A 14,513-nucleotide genomic window follows, 5' to 3' on the forward strand; every position below is an offset into this window, starting at 1 on the left:
TCTTTAATTATAAGTTTTACTACTAGGCCAGGGAATACAGAGAAGGAGTCGTGAGACCCAAACACCTCAATCTATGTCAGTACATACAAACCTCATCTGGATCCTCATTTAGGCACATGGAATCTACGTGTTGGTAATACTACGACTTGTCGGGGTCTAGACCCTTTCTTGTGTTTCCGCCGTACAATGAGCGATATAAAGGCTGATTCAAAACGTATAGATATTATAAACGAGCACCACATCAATATATTCAATACGATCAAGAATCCAGGGATAGGCGTAGCACAGCCAAACATTTGCCCACACAAGATGCAGAAGACATCCAAACACCCTCCCAACCCGAGCACCCTTCCGACCCGAACACTTTTTAATCCAAACACACGAGCTTTATTGAGTACATACATATACATTCAGAGTCACACCAAAGGTCCCGAGCTAGTACGACCTCTTTGCCGAAGCAGCTCACCCAGATTTCCCTAAAATCTACAAGAGCTAGAGATACAAACAGCCTTCTCCCTAACATATACCAAGCTATAGGTTACATCCTTAGAACTCCACTAATCGAACTTCAGAACGCCGGACATGCGCAGTGCGGGGCCACTAGTCGGCTCGATGTCACTCGGCCTGTGACCACGACGCAAGGACACAGTAGAACTTCAAACACCGTCCACCTTCCTCCTACTATAGAGAAATGTTCCCATCGAACCGCAGAGCACGTGGATTGGACTGACCCAGCAGCTTTGCCAAAGTCTGCTCTAACTGAGATCATACAGCATCACTCGCATATGCCAAGAACTCACGCTCAGGGTTAGGGGTCACTCACCCTTGGGTACAAAACTGAATTTCGTCGCCAATGGGCAGGCGGAGGCGGAGGCTGTGCGGAGAGATGTTATACACCTATTTGACCTCCATAGTGGGCTTCAGATAACTGGCTTTGGCCAGTGTGTCCTACAGCACTCCGGGGGGGTTCGGGTTGAAATTATCAGCACCGGGCATACGTATTATTGCGTGGGTTCGCAAGGCACATAAGTATGAAGCATAAGTTTCTATCAACTGCTAGGACAGGTGGATGCTGCTAACTATGGATAATCTCACCCACGCTCCTAGCTGACAGCTAAGTGCCAAGGCGCTTAGATACAGCAGAGTAGTGTACAATGTTCAATAATACAGGCGTTGCCCAATTCGCACAGCACGCATATGTGATAGATCAAGGGATTTGAACTTTGCCCCAAACGACACTAAGTCACTCTATCTGATCTGATGAACGGTGTATAATGGTATTATGATTCAGTATGTCTCTCATCATCCTCGATAATGAGAGAGTTACTAATATACAATGACTAATGATACTTGTCTTTACGAGAAGGGCAGAATTCTGTTCCATGACAGTATAACTACTACTACCTCAATACTCTCCACGACATGGCGTCTTACAAACTCTGACGGCCTCAAGTTCCCTGTCCCAGTCGGTCGGAGCTTGGTTTTTCTTTTTTTTTTTTTTTTGCTCTCGAGAGTAGTCCGAAAATTGCCTAGTCAGGAATCACGGTTTCATAGAGATGAGGAACTGACGACATGTTACTCGGAAAGATTCCTTATTCATAACTACATGTAGACACTCAAGATGCGGCCACAGCGAATTTAACCTAAACGACCGCGCAGTAGGTAAATGCTTTGCTACCAAAGAAATTATGTTAGAATTTGGCTCATACTCACTCACTCGAATTCTCAAGAGGCCCGAGAGCCGAGTCACGTGGAGAGCACCCAGGACTAGCTTAAGCACACGGCATATCCCGAGCTTTTGATTAAAATATCCAGAAGCGGATGATTCCTCCTTGGATGATTTGATCCTTCCTTCATTTTTGCCGCGCTTGGAATCAATACTACTGATTCGTGTTTTACTATTAAAGGTTCTGCCCCATAGGTCTAGCCGTGGCCTTAAGCTTTGTGACCTGAATTTACCCCTCTCTTTCTGGAGTTCTGACATACTGACTGATCGATAGCTCTAAGGTGATAGAGTATTGATACTGTCCCTGACAAGGTGCGATAGATCGCGAGCCCTCTTTTCATAGTCACATGCCTTACCCCGCGCAATAGCAAAGCAAATAAGTATTCATATGGTGAAAATGAGCAACATTTTCGAAATACAGGTCACAAATTCAATATCTTTCCTCTCCATAATAACTATTACTTAATGATGAATCAATCAATCAATACGTTCCAAAAGCTGAAGTTCTCTCCGTCCAGCTGCAGCTCATGGCTCGGTGTCAATTGAGATACCCACAAAAGCAATATGTGCTTGGCTTCTACGCGCTTTCTTAGTCCGGGTCATGATGGAGACCGATTGGAGTGTATCCCAATGTGGTGTGTAATCAATCAAATGCAATGGTTTCAGGCCTGACCTCTTTTTCTCTCTATCTCCCACTCTATCTTGTAACGAATGAAGTACTCCGTTTCCCTACTCAGCGAGATCCCTACTGACCGAGACTTGGTGTCCTTCGCCACGTAAAAACTGGCCCCAGTGCTCTGTGTAAGTAATATTAACTCTTATATGGGAAGGCTGAAATTCATCACCAATATCTAGGTTGCTATTGAGCTAATCATTACATGAGTCATCCATACGAGATAATCGGACCCAGCGCACCCACGCATGGGTTTTGCCCTTTCCAATTTTCATTAAAGCCACTGACAACTTAGGATATATCCCGCCATTGCACTTTAATATTACATGATGTACCATAGCCATTGTCCTAAAAGCTGCTGAAAAGCAAATTGATAAGACCGTATCCAGGAGAGGATCGCGGGCTTTCTTCTCATCAGCTCATTACAATTGCGTATATGCTTTAGCTCACCCCGTCGACCTACCAATTGTAACTCGGACATTCCCGTACAGCGATAGGAATGATCTATGGAAAAAATAGTTATATGGTGCACAGATATTTCGCCATACAATTTCACCCCCCCTGTTTTTCCATAGATCATTCCGGTCGCTGTACGCGCCGAGATCGATATCATGCTCTATATTCTCATACTAAACAAGTATTTGACCATTTACCCCCCAATCCACTCCGTATCAGGTGCAGCCATATTTTGTTTTGTTGGCTATGCTCAAAATGTCCTATAGCCTAGAACTACCGATACTAGACATCAACACATAAGAAGCCGCGATCATGTGGATGTTGCACTTAAGCTTATGAGCCAGGTTTCCAACTATAAAATGATTTTCAACATGTGATGCTGTGCGCAGTGCGCAATATGTCTTGCGCTGAACTCGTTGTCACCCGCCAAACCAACCTTACGGACCCAATAACCAATTGACTGGAGAAACAAGATTGGCTGGGTCGCATATTTCTAGGATTATCTATGCAATATAGTCTCTTCACAGCCACTATCTCAAATTCAATTCAATGCAGCGTATCAGTCCCTTGCTTTTTCATATCGCTGTGTTGTATTCACCCCTATCGATATATCACTGGCCACGTTATGGATCTGCATATATAGTTCTGATATTGGGTTCCTTCGATTTGGACACTCGCTGTAAATTCAATTGGTTGTTGAATTACTGGTATTGATGGAACGGAATTTCGAAGGATATAATGTACCGGGTGTTCACCATTAATCTGAAGAACTCTGCTTCATTGGTTGAAAATGCAGGGGTTTTATAGAACACAACCAATTACCATCAATCACACCGGCCTTAGTGCACCAAACTAGTATGGGGGAAAAAAGTCTGAAGAACTTTCATATATCTCCACTCAAAAATCTAAATATTTTGCTAAAATACAAAAAAATAACTGCAGAATAGCGCTGGCTCCCAGTTTCCCGATGATATTCTGAGCTCATAAGACCTTGTGGAGAGTGTTTTCTGATGAAGTTGGGTGCAAATCAAATTGCGGTCTCGGAGGTTGCGTTGCAAAATATGGGGGGCAGCCTATTCAAGTACTTTTTCTGGCGCCAAGAACCATTTTCTGCAGCTTCAACCAATCATATGCCAAAAAAAAGTTCTTCAGACTAACCCATAACCCCCGGTACTTGATAAAAGAACCTCTGCGGCTCTAAATATACACTCGAATGCTATGTGGTAACTGAAGCCAAAGCCCAAGGTCTAGAGTATGTTCATAATCTTTGTTCTTCGTTTTATAATTTATGGTCAAGAGTGAGGAACCCTATCCCACATAGCAACCAGCCCACCCACACTGGCATGCCGAACTCACTAACAGGATGACATTGGAGGTGGAATTAACTGGAGGTGACATCAACTGGAGTTGGAATTAATTGGGGTCGGTATGGGAATTGGTAACCTATTATTAACTGAGGGAACTGGATCACTATGGGGGAGGTGGATATTTGCGGGAGCTGGCAATGAGCACTAATGAGAGCTGGCTATGGCCAACAGTGGGAGCTGGGCAACGGTACTGGGAGCTGGCCACGGAATGGCTAAGGGCAATATTAATTAACTACTGGACCGGTAGGTGGAGCAAGACCTCGCGGTCGCGAGGTGGCACACCCGTAGTAGTTACATGTATAATTAGTACTAGTATTTCTAAAATGCGTGTACCTTGTACGTTACCACGGTTCGCTCTCCCGGCCGTGGATGTCTCATTCGAGAAACACAAGATACATGTAGTATACATATGGTATTCGTTATCAGAAGAGGAATATCCATATGTGCGTTTTATTTGATGCATTGATGGTCGACGAGATATAGATACTCGAGAGCTAACCCTGGTCTTATGCCGCCACCCTGGCCTTTATCAGCTGCGCGTGAATTGGCCAATGTTTTGAAGACAAGCTGTGAAACAGAGTCACATGGCCGATCACTCTGCGATCAGTAACAGAGCTAGAGCTAGAGCCACCAGCCTTGCAAAGTTGCTTTTCCACCCTTAAGCCTTACTCATGATCACGTATATATGCGCATATGCTGAATCAACTCCCCAAACCAAAGCAACCAGTAGCTGGATCCACTATGACCCCATCCGTCCCCTCGTCCGAAACTCGGCGATAGTAAGCTTAAGGCCCGCAATTATTCCACATGTACATCTCAAATCAACCTATCCTCATTACCTCTCACCCTCATGCAGAGAAAATGGAGAAGCCACCGCTAAATATATCTACATACATGTAGCCGATGCGTTAATAATATTATGTCGAGTCACTGGTAAATAGGGGATTTTGTACACTATATTGAATAGTGTGTGTGTAGTGATGTATTGAGTTAGAATATTCATATAAAGCTCCGAGTATTGACACCTTGGATCTATATCTACTGTTAGTAGCCGGTTCATACCGTATACCAGCATTTTTACCCGTATATTCAGCTCTGCACATATATTTACTAAAATGAATCTATCTTCTCCAATTACATCTTCTGTCGGCAATTCGTCCAAACAAGCATCGATAAGTCCTTATCAAGTAAGTTTGCGGATTCTTTCGTGTGACTTTTCAATTACTATCGATCAGAGCTATGCATGTCTAACGTTCAGCAAAGTCCGGGCAACTAGACTGCCCATTTAATTCCAAAGTTTCAAGTCTCGAAACTGAAGCGCTCATCCTACGCCCTATTCACAAAACAATAAAGGACTTTCTCACAGACGAACTCTCTGTTTCACGTCTCAATAAGATCTCAAAGTATCTATGGCTCGCCGGGTCCGGAAAAGTGCGACCCCTCCACCATCAAATCGTAACGGAACGCGAGATAATAATCACCGAATCAGTTGAGCTACATCTTTGCTGGCAGAAGACTCGAATGTACATCAAACCTCTCCCTAAATTTCTTCTAGACCATGATTTCTTCGTCGCAAATCTGTGTTCTACCACCAACATGAAAGACGAAAAATGGACACTACATGCCAATGCTTGCGGGTTCCTCAAGTCCTATACCCAGCTGATAGTTCACGAGAGCGACTTTCGAATAGCCCAAGCAGGAATGCTCATCCCAGAAAAGCTAACTTGGGATGATTGGCGTAAATACTCCGCAGAAGTTGACAAGTACATCTGCGATCATGAGGGCCAATTGCGGCTAAATTCACGGTACAAGTTTGGAGAGCTACGCATACAACGTCTCAACTTGATTTACAAATTCAGAATAAAGGAAGCTCGTGGCTTTTATTACGGTTATACTAGTTATGAAACATTCTTTAGGACGAATTTTGGATGGATGGCTTTGGTATTTGCATACTTCAGTATCGTATTATCAGCATTGCAGACTTCCCTTACAACATATAATGCGGAAGAGAACCACCCTCTCCATATGTCTGCGTATTGGTTCGGAGTTGCTGTAGTATTGGCAGTTGCAGGTAGTACAGTAACTCTAGTGGCTTTGTTTGTCATAATGGTTTTGGATAACCTTGTTTTCGCCGTGAAAGCGTGGAAAAAAAAGCGGGACATTAAGAAGCCTTCTAATTCTGGCGCTAGTAATGTTTGATAAGGATACATGTATGTGTTTAGCTTTTACTTATTTTGATAATCAATCTCTCACCGATGAATGTATTTCCTATTAAAGTCAAGTATATACAATTTTGCAATAGCTTAATTAATGAATAAGATCAATATGAAAAGTTTTTAGCTACGATATGTAGATCTATAGATGTATCGAGGTCTAGGTAGTTCTCAAAAAAATCTGAACCTGGTTAATCTCTACAACTATTATTGATAGTTAAGCAGACCTGCAGTTGCCATGATGTTATATCAAGCTTGCGGTAGTATTATTGTAGAGTATGGGAAGAGTTCTATTGGCTTGCCCAGCCATAGAAACCTGTTTTTAGACCCCTGTTTCTACAATAAATCTACCTCTCGCTATATGGTTGGGGACACCTTGAGCCGGAGCGTCAAAGTTGCCGAACTTCGAGGCCTAATGGCCAACCACCACAACACATTAAAATTAAAATAGCTCTGTAGAGTGATAGAGAAGGAGATAGATGACACTGTAACAGAGCCCAATTAATTTTATCTGTTGTGGTTATTGAGATATTGAATTTTTAAAAGTTGGGTTTTTGGTGAGAGGCTGACCGAATGTCGCACTTCCACACCAATAATTACCCGATTAGGAAGTACTTTAGTACATAATTACCCGATTGGGAGCATATTACTGGTGGCTGGCCAATAGCTTGGCATGAATCTGCTGTCTTGGCATTTTTGGAGCGATTTCGTGCTAAGTAATTACTAGATTAGGAAGGTGATCTTCACTGGGGACCAATGTCGCACCCTTCCGTCTCTACAGCGAGAGGGAAACTTATTGTAGAAACAGGGGTCTAAAAACAGGGTTTCTATGGCTGGGCAAGCCAATAGGGCTCTTCCCATACTTCTACAATAATTTTACCTCACGCTGTAGGTGTCCCTAACCATAGAGCACCAGTAGATTTCAAGGACCAATAAAATCATCGGCTTAAAGTGATTGTGTCGCCAGTGTTGGCTACACTACATGTACCTCTTAGTCTACATTGACAGGGGCACTCGAAAAATTGGCTAGCTTCCAGAGATCAAAATTACTTGTATGGGAAACTTCTGATGCAGATCGATGCCATTCAACCAATCACTCGAGTGATAATTCCTGGCCGGAGATAGCCAATTTTTCGAGTTTTGGCGGTATATGCATCTCCACAACACATTCAAAGTGAGACATGAGCCTCTACGATCTTGTCCCCATCTATATGGCTGTGTATCACAACAAAAAACCGAAAATCTCGAATACAGCCTGGTATCTGCAGCTAATCGGCATCGATGTTTATAGATTGTCATATCTGCTCTACACCGCTTTGACGGACTCCATATGTTAGTGGTGGGTTAACCATGTTGTCATTATAAGGTCGACTACATGTATATATACTACCTACTCGTAGCTTCCGAACACGACCAATATTGCATGAAGCTACGAATAGAGTACTCGGGGCAGGTAAAAAGTACCGGACAATGCAGGTTTTTGGTTCACCAATGGGCGCGCGTGCTAGACGTGAACTACTGCAAAAAAAGCCCAGGGACAAAACTTGCATTGTCCGGTACTTTTTGCCTGCCCCGAGTATTTCCATATGCATGCCACATGCAGGTTCTGCCGGAGCTCCTGTTGAATCAGGAACGGATATGAAGTACTCCTCTATGAATCTTATGTCAATCTTCGATTGGACAAAGATTCGAACACGCTAGCCTCTAATTGATTCGCCCATGCCCAATTGGTTAAAAACCTTCAAGTCACCTGGACAGGGATCACAACCGGCGTATTTATGTTTTCTGACGTGCGCAGTTACCACTGGGCGGATCCTGCGCAGGGAAAACCAGATGCCTTATCACGAAACATATAAAATGAGTGGTAAAGGAAAGTCTATCGCTCGAGGCTTGATGGTGAGTGGGTGTGACGTGTATTCTGTGGCGAAAAATAATTCTGCCCTAGAAACTACATAGGCTTTCGACCTGCTTTTCTGTATTCCAGCTAATGAAGGTTTGTTGTACCGCAAGATACCCCATAATCTAGTCCTCAGCCATATGTTTTAATTGGCCCTCTGTCTTATCAGCCAGTTATGATTTCTTCAAAATCGCACACCAGGCATGCGCATTAGCAGATAGAATCGTCTACACCTTCGGGTATGCTTGTCCCTCAAGCCAAAGAGATACTTTTGCATCATGTCCGTTTAATTACGTCGGTATCGGCAAATCCCCGGCCCCGCTTCAACTCTTATGTTCTACCAAAATTATCCTAGAAACATAGACATATATGGTAAGTACCACACGGGTTTGTGCTTTGTAATTTACCTTTGCTGGTTCATCCTAGTCGATGTCTTCACGGATAAAATCATTTGTTTTAGAATTAAACTCTCATGGTTAAGCCAATGCTACACCAAAGCTCCTTTTGATTTTTTTCTCATTACTTTAATTTTAGCTTCTTTTTTTTATTTTTATTTTCTAATGTGATTGTCTATATCTAAAAATTTAATTGACACCATGGCCACTTAATTCTAATATTCCCTTCATGTGATTTTCGATCTCTCTCTTCTCATAGACTACAAACCAGGGTACCTCATGATTTAAATTGCCTTGATGACACATGCAGACTTCAGAATCTAAGCCTTAAAGCTAAGCCATTATTACCCCAGCACTTCCGACGTACTTCGTCTCGAATGCAACTACTCACATATAACAACATCTTACTAGTTACATGTTAAGCTTTTGCTTGACAGCTATCTTTCCATTCAATATCCTCAACGTAGCGTTTTGTTTCGACCTAATACTAATTGCCAGCAAAATACAAAACCTCTGACAGTTGTTGTTGATATATCTATAGTCATGTTGCCGGTGCCAAATGCGTTGGGCTATATTAAATTCTTAGATCCTCATTCAAAACTCATATAATAGGGTGATCACTTACCTTCGTGCCAAATCTCGCCATTCGTAAATTTTGTTTTGCACTTTAGTCTGTCTAGAAGATCCCAGCAGACCCCTCCAAGAAGTTTATAGTTTGGCTCCTCGAATCCTTTCCGAATCTGTTTACTAGCTCTCATAAATAAGGTTTTATCGACTCGCTCTGGATAGTCTTCGTCGTCGTTATATCGGTCCTCTTTCTCAGAAAGGAATTCCGGCGGCGGTAGTGAACTAGGTTTCCCCAGCTTATAAGTGTCTATCCTGTCTTCAACCGGTAGCTCCTGCTCGTCCTTAAGCTTAGATATCTCGAATACGAACTCGCCGCCTTTCCGCTGTTGGTCTGCAGACTGAGATACCGTTAGACATGATTTCAAATGAGCCACTATCAAGGTTCAATAGGAACAAACATCTTCAATTACGAGCGCCCAGTGACCAGCTTTCTGCAGGGCTTTATATTAGCTCCAGGAGGGGTAGAGGTGTCTTTCTTCAGCACATACCTGCGTCGTGAATTTCACTATCTCATCCATCAAAGAGCCTGCGCTATGTAAGGATTCCTTCCATTTTCTTCTGGTAAATTTTTAAAAGCTATCCGTGAATCAGTCTAAAGAGTCCGATCAAATGCATTATAAAGTCATTCGTTCGAAATACCGTCCTCTTTCCTTCCTCTTCGTCACCGTCCGATCGTGTATCATCGTCGCCATCCTTCTCTTCATCACTAATTGTAGTCTCTTCAGTTTTTTCTGTGCCCGGCTTGGTATCTTTTTCTAAGCTGCCAAAAACTTCTCCCAACTGGCGATTCTGCCTCACTCTTATCACTACGCTTCTTTCAACCCGCTTGATCTTGATAGCCGGCGCTCCCGAAACAGACGGGTCTTCTGGGGTCCCTGACCGTAGGGCTGTAGTGGTGTCCGAAACCGCTTGCTCTTCACTGGGCGCGTCGGGTAGGGTTTGTGGTGCGTCGGCCGGTTTCTTTCGGTTGACTTTCTTCCCACGAGCGATGTTCATAGGACTAGTCGTAAGGGTAGCTGACATGATAGAGATTGCTTTATAAATGCTATTAAAGACAGATAGATCAATTCTTTTGATGGGAATTGGCCTCAACGACCTCTGGATATTGGCCCTCTTGTATATCAACGTGATGTGCAACGCTTTGAAGCTATGATAGCCATTTTATAATTACTAGATCCATGGGGAGCGCTGCATGATCAACAACGCTAGAGTTCCTACTCCCATTTTTGTTTACTTATCTCCTATTAGTAGGGTTTCACAAGATTCTCTAGAGTACGTGACCATAATACTCCTGGGCAAATCCTCTCCTAATTCATCGTCGTCAAATTACTGGTGCAACCTTCAAAATTGCGCGTATTCTATTCAATTAAACCAAATGGTACTTTCTTGGCCTAACTTATTGGTTATACCCCTCAATTTTGATCATGACTAAATACACTCTTGCTTTCTTTTCTTTGGGAGCGCTGGCCTTCTAAAGTGCATAAAATCTACATAGTACATACGGTAGATCTCCATCGGAAATTCCCATTTGATACCGGGGATCACTTAGATAGCCGATAGGTATTGTCCTCCGATATGCTCTAGAACATATTACTCTACTCTACTCCTGGCAAAAATCCCTCGGTCACAAGAATTAAAACGGATCCTCGATGAGGCTGCGCACAAAACTACAATATTTGAAACACACCGACAAGTAATACTCTTGGCAGAGATTCCGACCCATGGGACCTGTGAAACTTAATATGTAGACATATTCGAAGATCGTCATGTGGAGGTGTCGGGGATTTGGTTGGTGAACTATATCCCTAAGCCTATATTATGGTATCAAGTGCAAGAGCTCAAATAGCTCGGATTTGGAAGGTCAGCCCATAATAGCGGTTCACTAGAAATGGGTCGACTGATAACTCATTCATTCAGTAAGATCTTTTCAGTACTCAGCACCACAATATATTATTTTTAAGATTGAAAAACCTCACAAATAGATCAATATCCTCCTCAGAACACCCAGAAGTAGCAGTCATATAGTCTTTCTCAAGTAACTACCATCTTTCACGATCTTTACCATATCTCTTTTGTGTTATGTGTTGTGATATTAACTCACTCCGTGCTCCCACTCTCTAGATCTACCCCACCTTCTTTATCACCTATCCTCCCTCTCAAGCTGAGAAGATGGAATCCCCTTCATTTCTTATGAACGACCTTAGACGTCGCGTCACTGAAGAAACGCTCCTGGATCTCTTTCATCCACTAATCCCCGTGATCAAGATCGCGCCTTCTCTCCTTGATATCAGCCTCAAGGTCGCAACGGTCACTTTTGACGAAAGCCCAGGATGGCTCCGCCACATACAATCCCACGCACCGCTCAAGACCACTTTCGGAACCTTATGGAAAGGCGTTGATGTCAACTCTAAAAGCGATGAATTTATCGGAGCAGTGAAAGACGGCGATCTCGAGCGGGCTGAAATGCTAGCAGAGTTCGAGGATACTGATGTCAACAAGACAGACGACAAAGGTAGAACGGCTCTACATTGGGCGTGCATCAAGAATCTTCCGGAGGTGGCTGCCCTATGTCTTTCATTGGCGCGGATAGATACGAGCATTGAGTATGAGGGAAGAACTGCGTTTGATATTGCTTGTCAGCTGGAAAAGAGTATAATTCCATCGCTATTCTATAAGAGCACGTTTGAGAAGGACAAAACCGACCCTCAAGGTGCCTTACTGCAACTTATCAATCTCACAGCGGAACCAGATCTCGATCGAACCGAGTTCCCTGGCGAAGCCCTGTTTGATCCAGCAAAGGACGGGAACGAGCGTCTATGTGCTGCATTGTTCACGAAGAGAAAAGTCAATGTATTGGCAAGGAATGAGGACTGTAACACTGCGCTGCATATTGCGGCTATGAATGGACACGGTTCCATAGCAAGAATCTTTGTTAATAATGGGTCCGATGTCAATGCAGTGGGTAAGGATCACTTTACACCATTGCACTACGCAGCACAGCGAGGAGACTGGGATACTGTGAAGACACTGTTGCAGCTCAATGCAGATAAAGATGCAAAAGATAAAGATGGAAAGACGGCACTTGACTGGGCCGTGCAGAACGGGCATCGCGGAACACAAGACCTTTTAGAGGATAAAGAAGATTGGGAGGAGAGCGCAGATGAATCTGAAGAGTCGGGAACTCAGTTACACAGGGCGGTCAAGCGTAGAGATAGAGTGGCGGTCAAGCAGTTACTGAGAGGGGGGCTAAATATTGAAGAGAGAAACGCGAGGGGGCAGACACCATTGAATGTTGCGGCTGAGAGCGGGTGGGAGGATATTGTACAGGTACTGCTGGACAAGGGCGCAATGATTGAAGCAGGCGACTTCAGAAACAAGTCATCTCTCCACGGCGCAGCACGAGCTGGCGATCTGGAAACATTAAACTTGCTTCTGGAACGCAATGCCTACGAAGATGCGAGGGACTCGAATAGAAGAACTCCGTTGCACTACGCCGTTGCTCATCCCGCGCTTGTCAGAAGGCTTCTTGACAAAGGGGCCACTGTTGGACCGAAAAACAAACGAAACCAAACTCCGCTATATGCCGCAGCCGCCATAGGAAATGCAGAGTCAGTTCGGATCTTACTAGAGAGAGGGGCTAGTCCGCGTGTGAGGGATTCAAGTGGAAAGACCGCATCTGATATTGCATTGGAGAACGGACACAACAATATTGTTGAAATGCTCTCATGAAATGTTTAGGTTGGCTCCCCTATTCTCCATACACATACTCTTAATCTTATATACTGAAAATAAAATAGGACCTGTAGTTATATACGGAGGGTTTAGGTAGTGTTTTGCGGAAGGCTCGTATTTACGGAGACTGGGATTATTCGTGTCACGATAAAGTACTAGTTAGGTTTTATCAACCAGCTGAATGAAGATATACGCACATGTGCGGTCAATAATGAGTACTACGAGATCAATATAATTTAACGCTACATATTCCCCACCATACCCTCTTATTTTTTTACACTCCTCATTCCTTTGCTCGTATATATATTATATTGTAGACGTTGAGTCTTATTACATATTAGCTACTAGAGGTTCTCCCGTTTGTTACCAGCCGGAACCATCGTGCCTTTGGAAGTACTTTCCTGGGCAGAGTGAACAATTATTTTATTAAAGGGTTGTTCCGGCATATGCTAGGTACACCCTTAGCGTTTTATGTAGGCAGCCTATGTGTAGGATTAGGCCCTAGGCCAATCATCACCTGCGAAATGTGAAATTTCTTTTCGTCCTGATCTTTTATATATATATTAGGAGATATGAATAAATTGGAATCCTGTACCAGTTGATGAAACGTTCGAGTGCTGTCTTCAATTACATTAGGTTGCCACTCATACGAGTGGAACCTGACTTGCTTCCTACTTGTATCGTCATACCGGAGGATACAGTCTCCGGCGGGCATTGGGTGGCCTGTTTATTTAGAGTGTGAGGGGTTTCTGGCCTTAATATTAAAGTGCAGGAAACTCTCGGATATTGCCCAATACTATAGTATTCTTCATTACAAGTATGATCCACTCCTACGGCTTTGGTTGATATCGATCACTCGTCTCATATAAACAATCCTAGGTCGCAGTGTGCTCCGAGGCCCTCTCTGTATACAGGCGCGCCCCAGAATTAGTTCAGAAGACTCTCTTTCTAATAAATATCTAGTATATGTAGACTCGCGCTTTAAACGTTTTATGAAGTACATAGTGCAATCTACTCCTTCAGGTAATACCATTTGTGCTCACCTGCTGTAAATAGTAAAGGATACAGCACAGAACACGTCAATACTGGAGTATTTTTATCTTTTCTCGCGGATTACAGAAAGAGATCTTGGAATTGACAATCCTTGAGCCCTAGCTCATATTATGCAAAATTTCGAGATTTGGAGTTAATTGGAGTCATCTGATTACTCATAATCTTTCATATCAATTCAAGGTTTCGATGCTGATATCTAGTTCATAAACGATCACTCGCACGTTTCTAAAATCTCGAGACTAGGCTTTCTCCGTTTTGTCTTGTATTGTCTTCTCTCTTTCCGCCCATGTTTAGTTTAAATTATTGGGCGCGATACTGGTCGAAATGTCCTACTTACTACTTATTACGAAATCGATAGCCATGGCCATGTCTAT

At 43.3% G+C, this 14,513-nt stretch overlaps 3 protein-coding genes across 3 annotated transcripts; 1 reads left to right on the plus strand and 2 right to left on the minus strand.

The window, feature by feature from the left end:
* Positions 1-9,138: 9,138 nt before the first annotated feature.
* LAJ45_05935 (uncharacterized protein) lies at positions 9,139-9,872 on the minus strand (the record flags this gene model as incomplete). Its single annotated transcript, XM_046115503.1, has 4 exons — positions 9,139-9,296; positions 9,353-9,692; positions 9,753-9,785; positions 9,843-9,872. The coding sequence occupies 4 exons, from the start codon at positions 9,870-9,872 to the stop codon at positions 9,139-9,141; spliced, it is 561 nt and encodes a 186-aa protein (XP_045971087.1).
* Positions 9,873-9,885: 13 nt separating this feature from the next.
* On the minus strand, positions 9,886-10,377 carry LAJ45_05936 (uncharacterized protein; the record flags this gene model as incomplete). The annotated part of the gene is made up of 2 exons (XM_046115504.1): positions 9,886-9,930; positions 9,994-10,377. 2 exons carry the CDS (start codon positions 10,375-10,377, stop codon positions 9,886-9,888), a joined length of 429 nt encoding a protein of 142 aa, XP_045971088.1.
* Positions 10,378-11,523: 1,146 nt separating this feature from the next.
* Positions 11,524-13,179, plus strand: LAJ45_05937 (uncharacterized protein; the record flags this gene model as incomplete). Its single annotated transcript, XM_046115505.1, has 3 exons — positions 11,524-12,962; positions 13,048-13,092; positions 13,152-13,179. The coding sequence occupies 3 exons, from the start codon at positions 11,524-11,526 to the stop codon at positions 13,177-13,179; spliced, it is 1,512 nt and encodes a 503-aa protein (XP_045971089.1).
* Between the last annotated feature and the right edge of the window lie 1,334 nt (positions 13,180-14,513).

This window comes from Morchella importuna (genome assembly GCF_003444635.1).
Source record: "Morchella importuna strain M04M26 chromosome Unknown Morimp01GS017, whole genome shotgun sequence".
Classification (NCBI taxonomy): Eukaryota; Fungi; Ascomycota; class Pezizomycetes; order Pezizales; family Morchellaceae; genus Morchella; species Morchella importuna.